The sequence below is a fragment of the Chrysemys picta genome, chromosome 17, assembly GCF_011386835.1.
Source record: "Chrysemys picta bellii isolate R12L10 chromosome 17, ASM1138683v2, whole genome shotgun sequence".
In the NCBI taxonomy this organism is placed as follows: Eukaryota; Metazoa; Chordata; order Testudines; family Emydidae; genus Chrysemys; species Chrysemys picta.
Window position 1 is genome coordinate 23,487,310 of NC_088807.1, and position 23,351 is coordinate 23,510,660.

The window sequence follows — 23,351 nt, forward strand, 5'->3', positions numbered from 1 at the left end:
CACCGCCTCTGCATGCCAACCATTGGACAACCAAGGAAAAAACAAGAAAATCCCCCACTTCGTCACATCTGCGAACCCTCTTTCCATGCCACGCGTACCGCTGGGGGAGTCAAACAGCTGCTACCAACGTCAGACTTTGTTAAATCAGCAGAAGACAGTTTGGAGCCCTGGGGCAATTCCGGATACCTGAAGAAAAGCGAACGTTGGGCCAAGATTTAGACAGGGTCAGCAGGCCGACCCCAGAGGCCCATTCCACAATTATAGGTGTCTTAGCCGGACATCCATCCCGGGCAAGTTAATGGAGCAGCTGCTACGGGACTCGCTTAATAAAGCCCTAAAGGCGTGTAACGTAATTAACGCCGCGCAGTTTGGGTTTATGGAGAATAGGGCCTCTCAAACTAACGCGGTAGCGTTTTTTGAGGAGAGGACAGGTTTGGGTGATGACCTGGGGGCGGGGGGAGTGACGCCAAGCCCGGGTCCAGGACACAGAGCCACGGGGGTCGCTGGGGGCAAGCGACCAGCCTGTGTTTTCATATGGCTCCGTGTCAGCATGTCCGTCCGGGACCCAGAGAACGCCGGTCACTCGCACAGGCTGGGAGTCGCTCTCCTGGGCAGCCGGGAAAGATTTGGGGTCGTGGTGGGGACCCAGCCGCACCTGAGCTCCCCGGGCGTCGCTGGGGCCGATGGGCTAACGGGATCTTTGGACACATCAACCGGGGATCCCAGAGTGGGAGCAGAGAGGTGGTTCGGCCTCTGGATCCGGCCTGGGGGCGGATCCTGCGCCCAGCTCTGGTGCCCGCAGTTCCAGGAGGATGTGGCGAAATGGCAGAGGGGCCGGAGAAGAGCCGGGGGGTTGAGTGAAGAGTTAGAAAACCTGCCAGAGGGCGAGAGACGCCAGGAACTCCAGCTGTATCGCTGAGCAGAGACGGCTCAGGGTGGACTCGATCACTGGCTCTAAGGACCGACGTGGGGAACGGGCTCCTCAGGCGAGCAGAGGAAGGTTGAACCCGGCCCCACGGCTGGAGGGTGGAGGGAGACAGATTGGTGGCAGCCGGCGCACGTTTTTGCCAGAGGAATTAACCATTTGTGATGTTATTGACATGAACGGTGACCGTATAGATCATGGTTGCAACCAAAGTCCTATAGTTGCACCAAATCTGGTACAAAGGAGGTCAAGTAAGGTGTCTATGAAAAGGTTGTCGTTTGCTGGTTATGATTATGCTGTCTGTAGGTGTGCATCATTTCTGTATTTGAAGTTATGAGTATTCGCTATGTACGTCTATCTCAATGTGTTTGATTCAAAGTAGCAGCAGTGAAGAATATCAAGACACACTTAACTGACAATGGCCCTTGGGAGACTCCAATCCGCATCTGAGGAGCTTTCATGGGAACATTTGTTTGTCACAGACTCACAGGTCGGGCCCACTCTTGGCCCCGTGCCGTCCGTGGGGGGTGCCCCTTTCAGTGAGACAGCCCTTCTCGGGGGTCCACTCTCGGGGTTAAGCCCCTCTACCTCCTGGAGCCGCACCTCTCTGAGCCTTAGCACGTCTGTCTCTCGCCGTGGGCCCCCTCAGGGAGTCCCCTCGCTCTGGACCCCCGGGGCCTCCACCCCCCGAAGGGGGTGATGCAACCCTGTTCTCTAGCCTGGGGCGACTCTCAGCCAGCGTAAAACAGGAGGGTTTATTGAGCGTTGAACCCAGCACAGGAAACTCTCAGGGCCTCAGGCCTGGCCTCCCTCAGCCCGGCACATCCCAGTCTCCCCTGCATCCAGGTGGGCTCTGCCTGTCCGCGACAACGTTCAAGGTAGCATGTGAGCAATGGTTGCTCTACCTGTAAAGAACTGCGACATGCATGGACATGTGACTCGCCCATGTGACTCCAAACTCCATCTTACGGCTGTGATTTTCCACAGTAAGAACAAAGGGGGGGGGGGGTGTCCTTCCACATGGCAGAGGATATAAAAGGCCCTGGAATTTCCTCTGTCTTGTTTTCCTTCCTGCTTCTGACCTCCGGAGGAACTTTGCTACAAACTGAAGCTCTGAACGACCCATCCAAGCTGGGATGTTTGTACTCCAGAGACTCGATTGGTTTAAAGCAGCGGTTATCCCGTCAAGCCTGAAACGGGCTTGAACGAAGAACTTTGCAATTGTTGGATGTTTTTGATTCCATTTAACCAATTTTAACTCTCATCTATGTTTTCTTTCTTTTTATGAATGCTTTTCGAGTCTGAAGGACTGGCAACAGCGTGATTTGTGGGTAAGATCTGACTTGTATATTGACCCGGTCTGGGTCCTTTGGGATCAGGAGAAATGTTTTTATTTTAACTGGGCTGTTGGTTTTCATTCGTCCCCATAAGGAGCGGGGCTGGTGGTGATACAAGGGAACTGGAGTGTCTGAGGGAATTGCTTGTGTGACTTGTGGTTAATCAGTGGGCTGGGACTGAAGTCCTCTCTCTCGGGTTTGTTTTGCCTTAATAGGAAAGGAACTCAAAGCTGCCCTGCTCTAAGCAATTTGACCTGAATTTCATAGAATATCAGGATTGGAAGGGACTTCAGGAGGTCATCTAGTCCAACCCTCTGCCCCAGATCCCTAAATGGCCCTCTCAAGGATTGAACTCCCAACCCTGGGTTTAGCAGGCCAATGCTCAAAGCACTGAGCTATCCCTCCCCTTACTAATTGATACTCTCGGCTGTGTCCCATCAGAAGCCGCTTTGTTTCACCATCGCAACTGTTTAGCGGCAGATCCTCCGCCGGCTTCGCTGTTTTTGCCCAAGGGCTGCCCTAGAAATCGTCCGGGGCAGTTCCGGGGCCTAGAGCCGTGTTTCTTGAATGCAGCCACCACAGCGTCCAAGGCCGGGCAGGGGGAGCAGAGCAGCGGCTCCCTCCCTGCAGCGCCCGGCTGTTGCTGCAGAATACCTGGTCCCAAGGGCGGCACGATGCCCCGCGCCGGTGTTTGCACTGACGGGCCGCGGGAGGCAGGGACAGAGCCGGGTCTGGGCTCCCCCCACCTGGGCCTCGCTCGCAGTTTCCAGTTGCTGTAGCTACCGGAGCTTGACTGCTCTGGGTTAGGAGATCCAAACGGTCCCGTCTGGCTTTGGAACATATTAATCCAACCCCACTCGCCTCCCAGAGCCGGGGAGAGAACCCAGGAGTCCTGGCTTCCAGCCAACCTGCTCTAACCACTAGACCCCACTCCCCTCCCAGAGCCGGGGAGAGAACCCAGGAGTCCTGGCTCCCAGCTCACCCTGCTCTAACCACTAGACCCCACTTCCCTCCCAGAGCCGGGGAGAGAACCCAGGCATCTTGGCTCCCAGCTCCCCCTGTTCTAACCACTAGACCCCACTCCCCTCCCAGAGCCAGGGAGAGAACCCAGGCGTCTTGGCTCCCAGCTCCCCCTGTTCTAACCACTAGACCCCACTCCCCTCCCAGAGCCAGGGAGAGAACCCAGGAGTCCTGGCTCCCAGCCAACCTGCTCTAATCACTAGACCCCACTCCCCTCCCAGAGCCGGGGAGAGAACCCAGGAGTCCTGGCTCCTAGCTCACCCTGCTCTAACCATTAGACCCCACTCCCCTCCCAGAGCCGGGGAGAGAACCCAGGAGTCTTGGCTCCCAGCTCCCCCTGTTCTAACCATTAGACCCCACTGCCCTCCCAGAGCCAGGGAGAGAACCCAGGAGTCTTGGCTCCCAGCTCCCCCTGTTCTAACCATTAGACCCCACTCCCCTCCCAAAGCCAGTGAGTGAACCCAGGAGTCCTGGCTCCCAGCCAACCTGCTCTAACTGCAGTAGTAGGATTTTATGTTTGTATTTTGTATAACTCAGAATGAAGGATGTCGTGTGTATTCAATATATCCATGTATGGTAGGGTTGGATTGGATTCTGCCGGCCACCCTGGGTCGTTGGAAAAGACACGTCAGCCAGGCTGCCTGTCTCTGAACTGTTAAGGCAGGAACAGACCAGACCGGTCCTTATGGCGGATTATGGCCCCCTTTGGTTTTAGGAGAAGTTTTCATGACAATGTTGGCTCTAAGGTCTTGTCTCTCATCTGCATTGCAAACGAAGTTGGGGGTGGTTCTTTTGTAACCCCTGTAGTAACCATGTAACCCTTTATAAACGGTAACCCTGTCTGAAATGTTCTGTACACTTGTCTGGGGTGAGGAGCAAAGGACGTGTGCGTGGTTAAGGAGGCATGTGGAAGCCATCGCAGATGTCCAGATGGTCAAGAAGAAGTGAGGGACTTGGAGAGGCGGCAGGAAAAATCCATTCGCCCGATGCTAAGCGAGTTAGCGGCACTGACGACCTCAGAGATGAGGCAAACCCCCCCGAAGGCGAGACAAGAAATCAGCCCCTCGCCCCCTGGGGCCAGCCCTGACGGCTGTGCTAACTAGCCTGGAGCTCTGGACCCGGGGCAGGACCCTGAACCCCGGCTGGGAAGCGGCGCGAGCCCAGAGATAATGAGGCGACTTTTGGTCCCTTCTTTGTGGCCAGACACGTCCCAGCTGCACTCTCCTAGCTGGAGCCAGTGGGAGGAACCCAGCTGGGAAATGCGTTAGCCGGACGTCCCCGCCTGTGTGGCTCAGCGTCTGAATGTCGGGGGGCCCGGAGGTGCCAGGAACCTGTTTGGATGCGGGTCACCCCGTGTCTGCACTGAGCGGGGCTGCGAAAAGCATCAAGAAACACCCCCCCGGGCGAATGGGGGTGAGTAACGCCTCCCCTACCGGCGGTGACACTTCCTCACGTCGAGCTCCGGCCCGGGCGCTGGCTCAGGAAGCTGTGGCAGGATGTCACCCCTGCACAGCAGCTCGCTCGCACGGCAGCAGGCGACCTGACCCGGGGAACAGAGACGGGGGCGGGGGGAGGATGGGGACGGGGCCCCGAGAGCTGGGGGAGGAGGATAGGAGCCCGGCAGCTTTGTAGGGGAGTCACCCCATTGCCAGAGCCGGGGTGAGAACCCAGGAGTCCTGGCTCCCAGCCCCCCCTGCTCTGAGTGCTGTGGGACCGGGGCATGGGGTGCTGACGCTGGCCTGGCTCGACTTCCCCAAACCGTCCGTCCGGGGGTGGCGACAGGCCTGGTGCAGCTGGGCCCAGAGACCCAGGGCTGGGACCTCGGCCGCAGGCCCCGGGGGGAGGGCAGGGGGCCATCACCCTGGCTCGGCCCCCAGATGCCTCCAGACCCCGGACTCCCCGGCCCGGCCCAACCCGGCTTCGCTCCTGTCCTGCCTGTCGGCTCGGAAACCTCCCACCCTGCGCCGCACTCCTCCGCTGGGGACTACTTCCTCCCTCCTCTTCTGCCTCCATTTCCCCCTCCCTGCGTCCCCTCCCCCATTTCCTCCTCACCTCCCCCTCCATCTCCACCCCTCCTCTGTTCCCTCCCCTCCCCCTCAATCTTCACCTTCCCCCCATCTCCCCCTCCCCCCCTCTCCATTTCCACCCTCCCTCCATCCTCTCCCGCTGCACTCATGGCAGCCCCCTTCTGCCCCAGTGACCCCCCTTCCCCACCACTGCTCACCAGGACTCCTGGGTTCTCGCCCCGGCTCTGGGAGGGGAGTGGGGTCTAGTGGTTACGGGGGGAAGGGCTGGGAGCCAGGACTCCTGGGTTCTCTCTCAGCAGGGGGGGCTGCGGATCAGGCCGGAGGGGCACCAGCAGAGCTGGCGGGGGGGAGGGGGTGGAAACACTGTTGCTCTGACTGTTCTCGCCTGCCCCTGGGTCGGGTTGTGGCTGAAGGGGCCGATCCGGGATCAAGCAGTGGCTCTGCTCCCCCCAACAACACGTGTCCTGCTGGAGCTGGGGTCACCGGCCCCTGGGCTGGCGTGGGGGCGGGGCAGCTCAGGGGCGGGGCTCTGCTGGCAACCGGAGGCCTTTTGGGAACAGAGGTACCTGGGCCAGGAAGAGCCCCTCCCCCTTCTCCTCTAACCACCCGCTTATCCATCCCCCCCCTTCCTCCCTCCCCTGTTCCCCCCCCACACTTTCCCTTCTATTCACCCCCCTCCCCCAGGCTGGGATCTCCTTCCCTCATCATCGCTGGGAGCCATGACTGCCCCGGGCTCCTGGGTCCCCTTCCGGACGCTCCTCAAGGTGAACCTCTACCTGCTGGCCATCATGACCTTCTCCTTCCTCATCCACGTAAGCAGCCGGTTCCCCGCCGCATGGCAGAGGCTCCACTCCCCGAACGCCACGGAGCAGGGCATGTGGACTGTGAACTCTGCCGGGCGTCTGGGGAACCAGATGGGGGAATACGCCACCCTCTACGCCCTGGCCAAGATGAACGGGCGACAGGCCTACATCCTCCCCGAGATGCATCAGCAGCTGGCGCCGCTCTTCCGCATCACCCTGCCCGTGCTCTCCAGATTCAGAGCTTGGAGTATCCTATGGAAGGACTATGAGCTCCACGACTGGATGTCGGAGGAGTACAGGCACATCGAGGGGAAATACGTCCGGCTGACGGGCTACCCCTGCTCCTGGACCTTTTACCACCACCTCCGGCAGGAGATCCTCCAGGAATTCTTCTTCCACGACCACGTCAAGGAGGAGGCCAACCGGTACCTGGCCGGGCTGCGTGGGCAGCGCCGGAACGTGACCTACGTGGGCGTCCACGTCCGGAGGGGGGACTACGTCTGGGTGATGCCCCAGGTCTGGAAGGGGGTGGTGGCGGACAAGGCCTACCTGGAGAAGGCCATGGGCTACTTCCGGGCCAAGTACCAGGAGCCGGTCTTCGTGGTGACCAGCAACGGGATGGAGTGGTGCCGGGAGAACATCGACGCCTCGCGGGGGGACGTGTATTTCTCAGGGGAAGGGAAGGAGTCGTCGCCGGGGAGGGACTTCACTCTCTTGGCCCATTGCAACCACACGATCATGACCATCGGGACCTTCGGCATCTGGGCCGGTTACCTGGCTGGGGGGGAGACCATCTACTTGGCCAACTACACCCTCCCCGACTCCCCCTTCCTCAAGCTCTTCAAACCTGCGGCCGCCTTCCTCCCTGAGTGGATCGGGATCGACGCCGATCTCTCCCCGCTGCGCAGTGGGACATCTGGCTAGAGGAGCTCAGCCAGTGGCCACAGGCTGCCAATGGGATCCACCCGCCAGGACTTAGCCAGTCGGGCGAGGACTGGGCACCTGGGCCCCCCGGCTGGTGTGGGCTGCGCTGGGGAGATCGGGGGCGATTGCAGCTGGGCTGGCGGGATTCAGAGCCCCACACGAAGCAGCCAATGGCCTACATCGGACAACTTCTCATAGGAGTGTCCTGAGTGATGGGACCGTCTCCGTCTGTTGAATGGTTAGAGCGGAGGGGAGTGGGGGCTGGGAGCCGGGACTCCTGGGTTCGAGTCCAGCTCCAGGAGGTGAGTGGGGTCTGTGACGAGTCGCCTCCCCCACTGCGGGGTGCCACGTGATGTACTGGGGTACCACTGAGCCCGCCTGTTCCACCAGCCTGGGCTCCCTCACCCTGTCCTGCTAAGCCAGGCCCTCAAGCCTCCTCCAGCCCACGCAGGTAGGGACACGCCCAGCCGCAGAAAGACAGACACGGAGATCAGCTCTGCGTGGGAAGGCTTCAGCTAGGGAATAGCCCAGCACCCCAGTGCTCACCCCCTCTGGGGTGCAAACCCCAAATTGTGTTGCACAGAGACCTGCACAGCGCAAGCTCCTGAAATTCGCCCCCTCCCGCAATGGGGAGGAAGATCCGCACAGCGTTTCGCCCCCCAGTTACAAATTCCACAAGCTGCTTTTAGGGAAAACAAGAAACAAGTTTATTAATTTATTCATGGAGCAGGTCCTCAGGGAATCAATTCTGAAGCACTTAGAGGAGAGGAAAGTGATCAGGAACAGTCAGCATGGATTCACCAAGGGGAAGTCGTGCCTGACCAACCTGATTGCCTTCTATGAGGAGATAACTGGCTCTGTGGATGAGGGGAAAGCAGTGGATGTGTTATTCCTTGACTTTAACAAAGCTTTTGATACGGTCTCCCACAGTATTCTTGCCGGCAAGTTAAAGAAGTATGGGCTGGATGAATGGACTGTAAGGTGGATAGAAACCTGGCTAGATCGTCGGGCTCAACGGGTAGTGATCAATGGCTCCATGTCTAGTTGGCAGCCGGTTTCAAGCGGAGTGCCCCAAGGGTCGGTCCTGGGGCTGGTTTTGTTTAATATCTTTATTAATGATCTGGAGGATGGTGTGGACTGCACTCTCAGCAAGTTTGCAGATGACACGAAACTGGGAGGCGTGGTAGATACGCTGGATGGTAGGGGTCGGATACAGAGGGACCTAGACAAATTAGAGGATTGAGCCAAAAAAACCTGATGAGGTTCAACAAGGACAAGTGCAGAGTCCTGCACTTAGGACGGAAGAATCCCATGCACTGCTACAGACTAGGGACCGAATGGCTAGGTAGCAGTTCTGCAGAAAAGGACCTAGGGGTCACAGTGGACGAGAAGCTGGATACGAGTCAACAGTGTGCTCTTGTTGCCAAGAAGGCTAACGGCATTTTGGGCTGTATAAGTAGGGGCATTGCCAATAGATCGAGGAACGTGATCGTTCCCCTTTATTCAACATTGGTGAGGCCTCATCTGGAATACTGTGTCCAGTTTTGGGCCCCACACTACAAGGAGGATGTGGAAAAATTGGAGAGAGTCCAGCGGAGGGCAACAAAAATGATCAGGGGGCTGGAGCACATGACTTATGAGGAGAGGCTGAGGGAACTGGGCTTGTTTAGTCTGCAGAAGAGAAGAGTGAGGGGGGATTTGATAGCAACCTTCAACTACCTGAAGGGGGGTTCCAAAGAGGATGGAGTTCGGCTGTTCTCAGTGGTGGCAGATGACAGAACAAGGAGCAATGGTCTCAAGTTGCCGTGGGGGAGGTTTAGGTTGGATATTAGGAAACACTATTTCACTAGGAGGGTGGTGAAGCACTGGAATGGGTTCCCTAGGGAGGTGGAATCTCCTTCCTTGGAGGTTTTTAAGACCCGGCTTGACAAAGCCCTGGCTGGGATGATTTAGTTGGGGATTGGTTCTGCTTTGAGCAGGGGGTTGGACTAGAACCTCCTGAGGTCCCTTCCAGCCCTGATATTCTTTGATTCTATGATTAACGACACAGGATAGATTTTAAGTGATATTAAGGGAAGCAGCGAATAAAACAAACACTGAAACTTAACTGACGAAACTGGTTACAAGCTATCAGAGGGGAGCCGGGTTAGTCTGGATCTGTAGAAAGCGACAGAGAGTCCTGTGGCACCTTATAGACTAACGGAAGTATTGGAGCACAAGCTTTCGTGGGTGAATACATCCAGGCCTACATCCTCCTGAACACGCACTGGCAGTTGGCGCCGCTCTTGCACATCAGGGAATTGAGGTGGGGGGCGGAGGGCGGGGCTGGGGACCCCGGGATGGATAGGCGGGTGGCCCAGTTACCTCTGTTCCCAAAAGGCCTCCGGCTGCCAGCACAGCCCCGCCCCCATGCTGCCCCCCCAGCCCAGCCGAGGGGCCGGTGACCCCAGCTCCAGCAGGACGCGTGTTGTTGGGGGGAGCAGAGCCACTGCTTGATCCCGGATCGGCCCCTTCAGCCGCAAGCCAGCCCAGGGGCAGGCGAGAACAGTCAGAGCAACAGTGTTTCCACCCCCACCCCCCGCCAGCTCTGCTGGTGCCCCTCCGGCCTGATCCGGGCCCCTCGCCACCCGCGGACGGACGGTGTGGGGAAGCCAAACCAGGCCGGCGTCAGCACGCCACACCCCGGTCCCACAGCACTCAGAGCAGGGGGGCTGGGAGCCAGCAGGGGTGACATCCTGACATTCCTGGACCACCACCCGGGCCGGAGCTAGACGTGAGGAAGCGTCACCGCTGGTGGTGGGGGGGGTGTTACTCACCCACATTCGCCCGGGGAGGGGGTTCTTGCTGCCTCCACTTCCCCTCTAAACCAGGTCAGTTTGTAACCAGTACGGCCTGGGTTTGGGGGAGCTAGGAAAGTGTTCGTAGACAAATCCGATCGGTCATTCCTGTTTTTCTGTTTTCTCTCACCCTTCTAAAGCACCAAGTAGGGGCAGAGAGAGGCCTGGGGTCAGAGAGGGCTGAGAACCAGGCAGCTCAGGTCATGGGGTCAGAGGGACAGGACCCACCCCCCCAGTTCCCTAAAGTCCAGCCCTGGTGGCCAGGGGAGAGCACCCCCTGCTCCCAGCCCCACCTGCTCTAACCACTAGACCACACTCCCGTCCGAGAGCCGGGGAAAGAACCCAGGAGTCCTGGCTCCCAGCCCCCCAGCTCTAACTGTAGTAGTAGGATTTTATGTTTGTATTTTGTATAACTTATAATGAAGGATAAAGGATAATAATGTCGTATGTAGTCAACGTATCCATGTATGGTAGGATTGGATGGGATTCTGCCGGCCACCCTGACTGGACAGCAGGAAGGAACGACCCTGGGTCTCAAGTTGCAGCAGGGGAGGTCTAGCTTGGATATTAAGAAAATCTTTTTCCCTAGGCAGGGCCGGCTCTAGGTTTTTTGCTGCCCCAAGCAAAAAAAATTTTGGCTGCTTCCCCCTCCCCCAGCACCTCCTGCCGCCCCAGCACTGGGCTCCCCGTCAAACGTGGGATCCGCTACCAGCACACGGCGGCCAAGCCCTGGCCCAGCCGTGACTCTGTCCCCATGCGGGTGGAGCTGCTGGGCGGCGCGGAGTGGGAGTACTTCCAGGTGGCGGTGCGGCTGCGGGGCGGAGAAAACGGCCCCTCCCTGGGCTTCGCGGCACTGCTGGTGGCCAAGGTGGATCAGTTCGTACTCACCGCCCTCACCCCTGACATGTTGGCGGCCGAGGACCTGGAGAGCCCCCTGGACCTGCTCTCTTCAGCCTCACCGCACCCTGGCCCAGCCCCGGCGGGCTGGAAGGCGAGGATCTCCGGCGGCGGGGCTACCTGCTCAGCACCGACGAGCCCAGCCGGCCGCTCACCTCTTCACACGCTCCGGGAGCCCCTCTCGCCGCAGCTCGGGCTCGGCTCCAGGGGACCCCGCTTCCCTCCCTCCCCGGCTCCTCACACACTCTGGGCAGAGCAGCCCAGAGGATTCAGGGGGCCTGGGGCAAAGCAATTTCGGGGGCCCCTTCCATAAAAAAAAGTTGCAATACTAGAGTAACATGTATTTGGAAATGTAAAAAGTAACCAGTGAGATAGATTCAAAAATTAATTTGTAACCATTTGAAAATACACTAAATACATTATTTAAAAACATTCAATGCTTTAATGGGATGTCGACATTTGCAATTACATAATGGGCTGTCGCTGGGTGATGGTGATGGTTGGTGCCAATGGGCTGTCGCTGCCTGGGGGTGGTGCTACTGTTGCCCAGGGCTGGGTGGGGAGCTGGGCTCTGGGTTGAGGGGTGCCCGGATCACAGGGGCTGGGCTCAGGGCTGTGGGGAGATGGGGTTGGGGGGTGTCCGGCACAGAGGGGCTGGGCTCAGAGCTGGGGGTCAGGGCTGTGGGGAGATGGGGTCGGGGGGTGTCCGGCTCAGAGGGGCTGGGCTCGGCGCTGGGGGTCAGGGTTGTGGGGGATGGGCTCGGGGGGTGCCAGGCTTAGAGGGGCTGGTCTCGGAGCTGGGGGTCAGGGCAGTGGGGACTGCCGGAGCGGCGCCCGGGATACAGGGAGGGAGATGGGGTCCTGCTGCCGCTGCCGCGCCGAGTCCCCCCAGGGCAGCGCAGTACAGGGCGCCGCCGGGCTGGGCAGGGGGCACGGATCCCAGCTCGCGCTGACAGGGCGAGTGGCTGGGCCAGGGCTGGCTCCCGGTAATACCGCCCCAAGCAAAAAAATAAAAAATAAAAATAAAAAAGGGGGGCCGGAGTGCCGCCTCTTAGAAAGTGCCGCCCCAAGCACGTGCTTGGAGGGCTGGTGCCTAGAGCCGGCCCTGTCCCTAGGGGGGGGGGTGAAGCACTGGAATGGGTTCCCTAGGGAGGTGGTGGAATCTCCTTCCTTAGAGGTTTTTAAGGCCCGGCTTGACAAAGCCCTGGCTGGGATGATTTAGCTGGGAATTGGTCCTGCTTTGAGCAGGGGGTTGGACTAGATACCTCCTGAGGTCCCTTCCAGCCCTGATCTTCTATGATTCCGGGTCGTTGGAAAAGACGCACCAGCCAGGCAGACCAGAACGGTCCTTATGGCGGATTATGGCCCCCTTTGGTTTTAGGGGAAGTTTTCATGACAATGTTGGCTCTAAGGTCTTGTCTCTTATCTGCATTGCAAACGAAGTTGGGTATAGTTCTTTTGTAACCCCTATAGTAACCATGTGTGACGAACTGGGACTGTTCTTACCGTGGTCTGTGAATGCTGACAGGGGAGTGTGGCTGGGATAGTCTGCATTGCGGGATGGGAGTCTGCCCGAAGGCGCATACCTGAGTGTGTAATATGAGAACCCAGGAAGGGGTTGAAGGCCAGGTGACACCTTGGCCCGGGAAACTGAACAAAGGCGGTGGGAGGGGTCGCTGAAGGCAGAGTGTTGGAAGCGAGCTGGAGAGATGGCTGGGGGGGCAGAGATGGCTCTGACCTCCCAAGGGGGGCTGGGCTGGGATGCCCTGGGACCCCAAGATGAACCTAACTGAGGGGGTCCTGTTGTCGGTGCCTGCAAGACCTGTCTTGGACTGTATTCCTGTCATCCAAATAAACCTTCTGCTTTACTGGCTGGCTGAGAGTCATGGTGAATCGCAGGAAGCCGGGGGTGCAGGGCCCTGAGTCCCCCAATACTCCGTGACACCATGTAACCCTTTATAAACCGTAACCCTGTCTGAAATGCTCTGTACACTTGTCTGGGGTGAGGAGCAAAGGACGTGTGCGTGGTTAAGGAGGCGTGTGGAAGCCATCGCAGATGTCCAGATGGTCAAGAAGAAGTGAGAGAGTTGGAGAGACGGCAGGAAACAATCAGAAAACGTCCATTGTGTCTGATGCTAAAGGAGTTAGCGGCATTGACAGCCTCAGAGGTGAGGCAAACACCCCCGAAGGGGAGACAACAGCGGAAAACCCAAAGATTAACACCACTTATGGACTAACGACTCCAGAATGACATTGCGAAATCCAGAGGGTAAAGTGGAAATGGGTGTTTTGCCAGAGAACTCTGGGGTCAGGCCCACAAAGCCTTCGGAGCATCGGCTCGCGACCGACGGAGCCCAGCTCCTCCCTCGTGCTCAGTCTAACCGGCCATTAGATTGACTTGAGCTACGACAGACTGGGGACGACAAGAGCGCGTGCAGGACCCGTGTGTGTGTGTGAGATTGAATGCACAGGCTAAGCGTTGAATTTTCAATAAACGCGGTGTCTTGCCTTTCCCCCTGAAAAAGACCCCGTGTCCTTCTTATAAGCCTAACTTCACCTCTAGACCCCAGTGCCATCCCAGAGCCGGGGATAGAACCCAGGCGTCCTGGCTCCTAGTCCCCCTCGCGCTAACCTCCCAGACCCGGTGACACCACACCCCGTATTCTTCGTGGAACTAGTGTTACAATATAATTATAGCATCACTGTGACATATTTTGTGCAAGACGAGGCATGTGAGGTATCAATAGAAAGGTGACGATTGGCTGAATGTGATTATGCTATTGGTGTGAACGTACCAGGCCTGAATATCAGGAATATCGACGCTGGACCAATGACCAGTGGGTTTCCCCCGGGGAACGCCCAGCAGACAGCAGCCATCAGTCCGGCTGGGCCGTTGGGAAGAACAATACGTCCTTGAAGATGCTCCTCTCCCACCTGCCTGGGATGGGACAAAGCGCCCCTGTCTCCTGGCTGCTTTCATCACGTGATCCCAGCTGAGCTCCTCTAGCCAGATGTCCCACTGCGCAGCGGGGAGAGATCGGCGTCGATCCCGATCCACTCAGGGAGGAAGGCGGCCGCAGGCTTCAAGATCTTGAGGAAGGGGGAGTCGGGAAGGATGTAGTTGGCCAAGTAGATGGTCTCCCCCCCAGCCAGGTAGCCGGCCCAGATGCCAAAGGTCCCGATGGTCATGATTGTGTGGTTGCAATGGACCAAGAGAGCAAAGTCCCTCCCCGGCGACGACTCCTTCCCGTCCCCCGAGAAATACACGTCCCACCGTGAGGCGTCCATGTTCTCCCGGCACCACTCCATCCTGTTGCTGGTCACCACGAAGACCGGCTCCTGGTACTTGTCCCGGAAGTAGCCCATGGCCTTCTCCAGGTAGGCCTTGTCCGCCACCACCCCCTTCCAGTGCTCGGCCATCACCTGGACGTAATCCCCCCTCCGGACGTGGACGCCCACGTAGGTCACGTTCCGGCGCTGCCCACGCAGCCCGGCCAGGTACCGGTTGGCCTCCTCCTTGACGTGGTCGTGGAAGGAGAATTCCTGGAGGATCTCCTGCCGGAGGTGGTGGTAGAAGGTCCAGGAGCAGGGGTAGCCCGTCAGCCGGACGTATTTCCCCTCGATGTGCCTGTACTCCTCCGACATCCAGTCGTGGAGCTCATAGTCCTTCCACGGGATCCTCTAAGCCCTGAATCTGGAGAGCACGGGCAGGGTGATGCGGAAGAGGGGCGCCAGCTGCCGGTGCATGTCCATGGGGATGTAGGCCTGGCGCCCGTTCATCTTGGCCAGGGCGTAGAGGGTGGCGTATTCCCCCATCTGGTTCCCCAGGCGCCCGGCGGAGTTCACGGTCCACATGCCCCGCTCTGTGGCGTTCGGGGTGGGGAACCTCCACTCCATAGTGGGGAACCAGATGCTTAGGTAGATGGCGATGCAGAGGGTCATGATGGACACCAGCGAGAAGAGGGTCAGTTTGAGGAGCATCCGGAAGGGGACCCAGGAGCCCGGGGCAGTCACCAGCGATGATGAGGGAAGGAGATCCCAGCCTGGGGGAGGGGGGTGAATCGAAGGGAAAGGTGGGGGGAACAGGGGAGGGAGGAAAGGGGGGGGGATGGATAGGCAAGTGGTTAGAGGAGAAGGGGGAGGGGGTCTTCCTGGCTCAGTTATCTGTGTTCCAAAAGACCTTCAGCTGCCAGCAAAGCCCCACCCAGCCGAGGGGCTGGTGACCCCAGCTCCAGCAGGACGTGTGTTGTTGGGGGGAGCAGAGCCACTGCTTGATCCCGGATCGGCCCCTTCAGCCACAACCCAGCGCAGGGGCAGGCGAGAACAGTCAGAGCAACAGTGTTTCCACCCCCTCCCCCCCGCCAGCTCTGCTGATGCCCCTCCGGCCTGATCTGCAGCACCCCCTGCTGAGAGAGAACCCAGGAGTCCTGGCTCCCAACCCCCTCTGCTCTAACCACTGGACCTCACTCCCCTCCCAGAGCCAGGGAGAGAACCCAGGAGTCCTGGCTACCGGCACCCCCTACTCTAACCACTAGACCCCACTCCCTTCCCAGAGCCAGGGAGAGAACCCAGGAGTCCTAGTGAGCTGTGGTGGGGAAGGGGGGGGTCTCTGGGGCAGAAGGGGGCTGTCATGGTCACAGAGCACACTGACTGCAAGGGGATGGTGCCCCGTACCGAGCCTCCCGCCTCACTCCCTACAGCCCAGCGCCCCCTGGGGCTGGGTGAGGGGGGGGGGACGATGACGTCCTCTGGTTACCTAGAATCACTGAGTTTTACCCCTTGGCCCCTGCCCAGAACCTCAACAGTGTGGGGGGGGCACAGCCAGCACCCACGGGGTATCAGACTGGCAGGGGGCACTGTGAGATGTGGGGTCGGGGGAATGGAGGGGTGAGGGGAAGAACAGAGGACATAGATGGGGGAGGAGAGGAGGAAATGTGGGGAGGGGCAGAGGAAGGGTGGAGATGGAGGGCAAGGGGAGGGGGCAATGGGGGAGGGGATGGAGGGAGGGTGGAGATGTAGGGAGAGAGGAGGGGAAAATGGGGGGAGGGGATGTAGGGAGGGGAAATGGAGGTGGCAGTGTGGGAGGTTTCCGAGCCACGGGGCAAGACAGGAGCGAAGCTGGGTTGGGCCGGGGAGTCTGGGGTCCGAAGGGATCTGGGGGCCAAGCCGGGGTGATGCCCCCTGCCACCCCCGCTGGGCCTGCGGGCAAGGTCCCAGCCCTGGGTCTCTGGGCTCACCTGCACCAAGCCTGTCGCCACCCCCGGACGGACGGTTTGGGGAAGTCGAGCCAGGCCAGTGTCAGCACCCCACGCCCCGGTCCCACAGCACTCAGAGCAGGGGGGGCTGGGAGCCAGGACTCCTGGGTTCTCGCCCCAGCTCTGGCAATGGAGCGACTCCCTGACTCCCCTTCAAAGCCACCAGCCGCCGGGCTCCAACCCTCCTCCCCCAGCTCTCGGGGCCCCGTCCCCATCCTCCCGCTGCCCCCGTCTCTGTTCCCCGGGTCAGGTCGCCCGCTGCCGTGCGAGCGAGCTGCTCTGCAGGGGTGACATCCTGCCACAGCTTCCTGAGCCAGCGCCCGGGCCGGAGCTCGACGTGAGGAAGTGTCACCGCCGGTAGGGGAGGCGTTACTCACCCCCATTCGCCCGGGGGGGTGTTTCTTGATGCTTTTCGCAGCCCCGCTCAGCGCAGACAGGGGGCGTCCCGCGTCCCCACAGGCTCCTGGCACCTCCGGGCCCCCCGACATTCAGCCCCTGAGTGGCACATGTGGCGACGCCCGGCTGACGCGTTTCCTGTCTACAGCTGGCTTCCCCCGCCGGCTCCGGCGCACCGGCTGCAGCCATTGGCCTCTCTCGGGCGAGCGCAGCTGGGACGTGTCAGGCTCTCTGGGCTCGCGCCGCTTCACGGCCGGGGTTCGGGCCCCAGGTCCTGCCCAAGGCTCAGAGCTCCAGACTGGCTAGCACTGCTGGCAGGGCTGGCCCCAGGGGGCGCTGGGCTGCGGGGAGCGGGGCGGGGGGGTCAGCAGGGGGCGCTTGCTGCGGGGACTGGGGCGGGGGGGTCAGCAGGGGGCGCTGGGCTGCATGGGGTGGGGCGGGGGGTCAGCAGGGGGCGCTGGGCTGCAGGGAGCGGGGCTGGGGGGTCAGCAGGGGCGCTGGGCTGTGGGGAGAGGGGTGGGAGGGTCAGCAGGGGGCGCTGAGCTGCAGGGAGCGGGGCTGGGGGGTCAGCAGGGGCGCTGGGCTGTGGGGAGAGGGGTGGGAGGGTCAGCAGGGGGTGCTGGGCTGCATGGGATGGGGCGGGGCGGTCAGCAGGGGGTGCTGGGCTGAGGGGAGCGGGGTGGGGGGCTCAGTAGGGAGCGCTGTCCTGCAGGAAGCAGGGGGTCAGCAGGGGGTGCTCTCCCCTGGCTACCAGGGCTGGCCTTTAGGGACCTGGGAGGGGGGGTTTGTCCCCTGACCCCATGACCTGAGCTGCCTGATTCTCAGCCCTCCCTGACCACAGACCTCTCTCTGCCCCTGCTTGGTGCTTTAAAAGGGCCAATTTCACAAAGCTGGAAACAATTATGAACCAGATCAGCCAGGAGGGAGAAATTAATCTGAAAAACAGGAATAACAGATCGGATTTGTCTAAGAACACTTTCCTAGATCCCCAAAAACCAGGCCGTACTGGTTACAAACTGACCTGGTTTAGAGGGGAAGTGGAGGCAGCTATAAAAAAGAACAAATTGGAAGTGAGGGGAAACTGATAGTAGTAATGAATATAAATCAGAAGCGAAGAATTGTAGAAAATTGATAAGGGAAGCCATGGGACACAAGGAGAACTGTACGGCCACCAGCGTTAAGGACAATAAGGAGCTTTTTTAAGTATCTTAGGAACAAAAAGAACCCTTCCAATGGTGTTGGTCCATTACTAGATGGAAATGGCAGAATTATCACTAATAACGAAGAAAGGCAATAAACATTTCTGTTCTGTATCTGGTGGGAAGAGCAGCTGATGCAGTCTTATCAGATGGTGATGAGAACCCTCTTTCCATTCCACTGGTACCGCTGCAGAAGTCAAACAGCTGCTACTAAAGTCAGACATTTTTTAAATCAGCAGATCTGCATAACTTGCCTCTAAGAGTTTTAAAAGAGCAGGCCGAGGAACTCGCAGGATGGTTAACGTTGCTTTTGAATATGGTTTGGAGCCCTGGGGCAATTCCGGAAGCCTGGGCAAAAGCGAACGTTGGGCCAAGATTTAGACAGGGTCAGCGGGACGACCCCAGAGGCCCATTCCACAATTATAGGTGTCTCATCCGGACATCCGTCCCTGGCAAGTTAACGGAGCAGCTGCTACGGGACTCGCTTAATAAAGCCCGAAAGGCGTGTAACGTAATTCACGCCGCGCAGTTTGGGTTTATGGAGAATAGAGCCTGGCAGACTAACCCGGTAGCTTTTTTGGATGACGCGACAGGTTTGGGTGACACAACAGCAGTGTCGACGTGGGGGCAGCATTTGCCGTGGTACCGCATGACGTGGCGATTAAAAAACTGGGACGCTTTCAAATGACCATGGCGCACGTGAAATGAATTAAAAACTGCTAACTGATGGGTCTCAAAACGCATAGGCGCCGACTCCGTGGGTCCTCCACGGCTGGAGCCCCCACGGCGGAAAAAACGGTGGGGGCCGAGCACAGTCCTCCCACAGCTTCCCCCACCCGCCGCAGCACCTCCCGCCCGCTGGCGGGTCCCGGATCAGCACCTCCCCCTCCCTCCTGCCCACCGCAATCAGCTGTTTCCCGGCATGCAGGAGGCTCTGGACGTGACGACGTGGGAATGTTCTTAATGTTTTCTCTGAATACTGGGTGGGTGCCTCAGTTTCCCCTATGCATTTCTTAGGTATCTAGGTGGGGGGATCAGGGTGTGTGATTGTTGCAGAGCCCAAGAAGGCCCCTGTGATACTGTCTGCACAGAGAATAGCCGACACCCTGTCTCCTGGCAACTAATGGCCTGGGCCCCTCCCCTGCAAGGTGCCAACTGAAGGTGTTGGAGAACAAAGAGATCAGGTGCCCTCCTGGCCCGGGATAGAGACAAAGGCCAGAGGAGGGGCTGGAGTGTCTCAGTTTGGAGCTGGCTGGGGGAATGGCTTCTGGCCTCCCCTGGCCCCCCAAGATGGACCTGACTGAGGGGGTCCTGTTGTCTGTACCTGCAAGACCTGCCTTGAACTGTGTTCCTGTCGGCTAAATAAACCTTCTGTGTTCCTGGGCGGTGGAGAGTCCCGGTGAATCGCTGGAAGCCGGGGGTGCAGGGCCCCGACTCCCCCAAACTCTGTGACACTGGGGGAAGGGGGGAGAAGGAAGGACGCAGCACGCCCAGGGGAAGGAGTGAAACTGGGCGGGAAGAGGCGGGGTAGGGTGGGGCCTTAGTGGAGGGGGCGGGGCCTGGGGCAGAGCCAGGGGGCGAGGCCCCCCTGGCACATTATAAAGTTGGCGCCTGTGACCGGGGAAGCGCCATCGAGCGAGGGTGTTTCCTGCGGGGTCCGGCCGGGGTCGGTTCTGGGCCCTGCGCGAGTTCCCAGCTTTATGGAGAAACCAGAACATCGTCCCTGGTCACATTTCCCGCAGATGCACGGTCTGGGGGCAGGACGCCGAGACCGGGGCAGGGACACGGAGCCACGGGGGTCACTGGGGGCGTTTTCCTACGGCGACGTGTCAGCAAGTCCATCCGGGAGCGGAGAACGCCGGCCGCACGCACAGGCTGGGGGTCGCCCTCCGGGGCAGCCGGGACTCCGGGAGAGATTTGGAGTCGTGGTGGGGACCCAGCCGCACCTGAGTTCCCCAGGCGGCGCTGGGGCCGAAGGCCTGACGGGACCTGGGGACGCAGCAACCGGGATCCCCGCGTGGGAGCAGAGAGGTGGTTCGACCTCTGGATCGGGCCCGGGGGCCTAGAGCCGTGTTTCTTGAATGCAGCCACCACAGCGTCCAAGGCCTGGCAGGGGGAGCAGAGCAGCGGCCCCCTCCCTGCAGCGCCCGGCTGTTGCTTCAGAATAGCTGGTCCCAAGGGCGGCGCGATGCCCCGCGCCGGTGTTTGCACTGACGGGCTGCAGGAGGCAGGGACAGAGCCGAGTCTGGGCTCCCCGGCCTGGGCCTCGCTCGCAGTTTCCAGTTGCTGTAGCTACCGGAGCTCGACAGCCCTGGGTTAGGAGATCCAAACGGTCCCGTCTGGCTTTGGAACATATTAATCCCACCCCACTCGCCTCCCAGAGCTGGGGAGAGAATCCAGGAGTCCTGGCTCCCAGCCCCCCCTGCTCTAACCACTAGACCCCACTCCCCTCCCAGAGCCGGGGAGAGAACCCAGGAGTCCTGGCTCCCAGCTCACCCTGCTCTAACCACTAGACGCCACTCCCCTCCCAGAGCCAGGGAGAGAACCCAGGAGTCCTGGCTCCCAGCCCCTCCCTGCTCTTACCACTGGGCGATCTGCTTCCTTGTTTCTTGTTTCCCCTAAAAGCAGCTTGTGGAATTTGTAACTGGGGGGCGAAACGCTGTGCGGATCTTCCTCCCCATTGCCGGAGGGGGCAGATTTCCGGAGCTTGCGCTGTGCAGGTCTCTGTGCAGCGCACGGCAACACAATTTGGGGCTTGCACCCCAGAGGGGGTGAGCACTGGAGTGCTGGGCTATTCCCTAGCTGAAGCCTTCCCACGCAGAGCTGATCCCCGTGTCTGTCTTTCTGCGGCTGGGCGTGTCCCTACCTGCGTGGGCTGGAGGAGGCTTGAGGGCCTGGCTTAGCAGGACAGGGTGAGGGAGCCCAGGCTGGTGGAACAGGCGGGCTCAGTGGTACCCCAGTACATCACGTGGCACCCCGCAGTGGGGGAGGCGACTCATCACAGACCCCACTCACCTCCCGGAGCTGGACTCGAACCCAGGAGTCCTGGTTCCCAGCCCCCACTCCCCTGCACTCTAACCATTCAACAGACGGAGACGGTCCCATCACTCAGGACACTCCTATGAGAAGTTGTCCGATGTAGGTCATTGGCTGCTCCGTGTGGGGCTCTGAATCCCGCCAGCCCAGCTCCAATCGCCCCCGATCTCCCCAGCGCAGCCCGCACCAGCCGGGGGGCCCAGATGCCCAGTCCTGGCGGGTGAATCCTGTTGTCCTGTGGCCACTGTGACGAACTGGGACTTTTCTTACTGTGGTCTGTAAATGCTGACAGGGGAGTGTGGCTAGGATGGTCTGCATTGGGGGATGGGAGAGTGACCCACGGAGAATACCTGAGCATGTAACATGAGAACCCAGGAAGGGGTTGGAGGCCAGGTGACACCTTGGCCCGGGAAACTGAACAAAGGCTGTGGGAGGGGTCGCTGAAGGGAGAGTTTTGAGCTGGCTGGGTGATATGTCTGGGAGGCAGACAGGGCTCTGACCTCCCAAGGGGGCTGAGGTGCCCTGAGACCCCAAGATGGACCTAACTGAGGAGTATCCTGTTGTCTGTGCCTGCAAGACCCGTCTTGGACTGTGTTCCTGTCATCTAAATAAACCTTCTGCTTTACTGGCTGGCTGAGAGTCATGGTGAATCGCAGGAAGCCGGGGGTGCAGGGCCCTGAGTCCCCCACACTCCGCGACAGCCACCAACTGAGCTCCTCTAGCCAGATGTCTCACTCCGCAGCGGGGAGAGATCGGCGTTGATCCCGATCCACTCGGGGAGGAAAGCAGCCTCAGGCTTGAAGATCTTGAGGAAGGGGGAGTCGGGGAGGGTGTAGTTGGCCAAGTAGATGGTCTCCCCACCGACCAGGTAACCGGCCCAGATGCTGAAGGTCCCAATAGTCATGATCGTGTGGTTGCAATGGGCCAAAAGAGCAAAGTCCCTCCCCGGCGACGACTCCTTCCTGTCCCCCGAGAAATACACGTCCCCCCGCGAGGCGTCAATGTTCTCCTGGCACCACTCCATCCCGTTGCTGGTCACCACGAAGACCGGCTCCTGGTACTTGGCCGGAAGTAGCCCATGGCCTTCTCCAGGTAGGCCCTGTCCGCCACCACCCCCTTCCAGTGCTCGGCCATCTCCTGGATGTAATCCCCCCTCTGGATGCGCACGCGTGTGTGTGTGTGTGTGTGCAAGAGAGAAAGATTGAATGCACAGGCTAAGTCAGTGTGTTTCAAACTTTTTTACTGGTGCCCCCTTTCACACAGCAAGACTCTGAGTGTGACCCCCCCCAATAAATTAAACACCCTTTAAAATATATTTAACACCCTTATAAATACTGGAGGTAAGCCGGGTTCAGGGTGGAGGTTGACAGCTCGCAACCCCTCCATGTAATAACCTCGCGACCCCCTGAGGTTCCCGACCCCCAGTTTGAGAATCCCTGCGCTAAGTGTTGTATTTTCAATAAACGCGGCGTCTTGCCTGTTCCCCTTAAAAAGACCCCGTGGGCTTCTTATAAGCCTAAGTTCACCTCTAGACCCCACTGCCATCCCAGAGCCGGGGACAGAACCCAGGCGTCCTGGCTCCTAGCCCACCCCCCGCAACCTCCCAGACCTTATGACACCACACCCCATATTCTTCATAGAACTAGTGTTACAATATAATTATAGCATCACTGTGACATATTTTGTGCAAGACGAGGCATGTGAGGTATCAATAGAAGGGTGACGATTGGCTGAATGTGATTATGCTATTGGTGTGAACGTACCAGGCCTGAATATCAGGAATATCGACGCTGGACCAATGACCAGTGGGTTTCCCCCTGGGGAACGCCCAGCAGACAGCAGCCATCAGTCCGGCTGGGCCGTTGGGAAGAACAATACGTCCTTGAAGATGTTCCTCTCCCACCTGCCTGGGATGGGACAAAGCGCCTCTGTCTCCTGGCTGCTTTGATCACGTGATCCCGGCCCCTGGTTCCGGACTCCATGATGGAATACCAGGAGGGGCGGGGGACGACACTGGAAAAAAGGATTCCCCCCCACACACCCCATGTGTCAATCCTACGTAAGGCAGGGGAGTGAGTTAATCTTGGTTCATTCGTCACTGAATCCCCGCCCAGGCTGACTGCTGAGAACATCTAAGAAACAAAGACCAAGGTGGGGCGGAGGTCTGAGCCCGGGCTGGGAAAGGTGTCGGGCCTGTGACAGGAATACCTGGAGTTTTAAGCTGCAAGGAAGAGCAGTTTGCCTTCAAGAACCTCTGCAATCTGTCGAAGGCAACATTTCGGGGGAGAAATTCCTGCTTGTAACCAGCTACTTTAGGATCTAAGCTCATATGGCGTGTGGTTTTATTGGCTGGGTGATCTGCTTTGGTCTGCTGGCGATCCCTTGTCAGCAGTGTGACATAGCACGGCCTGAGGGGAGCAGGCGAGTGATCGATGGGAGATCTGTAAACCCCAGGATGAGGAGAGCCTTAGTCCCTGTAGAGGGAAGAGAGGCTGCTACACCAGAAGCCAATTAGGGCACCTGAAGCCAGTCACCTGATAAAACCAGGGCCGGCTCCAGGCACAAGCCCACCAAGCCTGGAGCCAACCTGGAGGGGGGCGGCGGGGTGCGGTGCTCTGGCTCTGGCCACCGGGGAGAGCGGAGCCCCGTCCGGGCTCACCGCCCTCCTCCCAGGGCTCTGGCCGCCCTCCCGCCC

The 23,351-nt window shown here is 59.5% G+C and overlaps 2 protein-coding genes and 1 pseudogene across 3 annotated transcripts in view; 1 reads left to right on the forward strand and 2 right to left on the reverse strand.

Moving 5' to 3' along the window:
• Positions 1–22,502, reverse strand: part of LOC101953988 (galactoside alpha-(1,2)-fucosyltransferase 1-like) — a 28,656-nt gene extending 6,154 nt beyond the window's left edge. The window contains 3 exon segments of the mRNA XM_065570980.1: positions 20,700–21,721; positions 21,724–21,890; positions 22,420–22,502. Of these exon segments, the coding sequence (XP_065427052.1) occupies positions 21,375–21,721; positions 21,724–21,890; positions 22,420–22,502 (597 nt within the window). The 3' untranslated portion in view covers positions 20,700–21,374.
• Positions 1,098–11,202, forward strand: LOC101953396 (galactoside alpha-(1,2)-fucosyltransferase 2-like). Of its 2 annotated transcripts, XM_065571081.1 has the most exons (3): positions 1,098–2,256; positions 3,863–4,695; positions 5,994–11,202. In XM_065571081.1, the coding sequence occupies exon 3, from the start codon at positions 6,029–6,031 to the stop codon at positions 7,034–7,036; it is 1,008 nt and encodes a 335-aa protein (XP_065427153.1). In that variant the 5' UTR covers positions 1,098–2,256; positions 3,863–4,695; positions 5,994–6,028; the 3' UTR covers positions 7,037–11,202. The 2 variants fall into 2 exon arrangements, with proteins under 2 accessions (XP_065427153.1, XP_005312883.2); XM_005312826.5 differs by having other exon boundaries at positions 1,098–4,695.
• Positions 10,497–16,664, reverse strand: LOC101953691 (galactoside alpha-(1,2)-fucosyltransferase 2-like; annotated as a pseudogene).
• Positions 22,503–23,351: the final 849 nt, after the last annotated feature.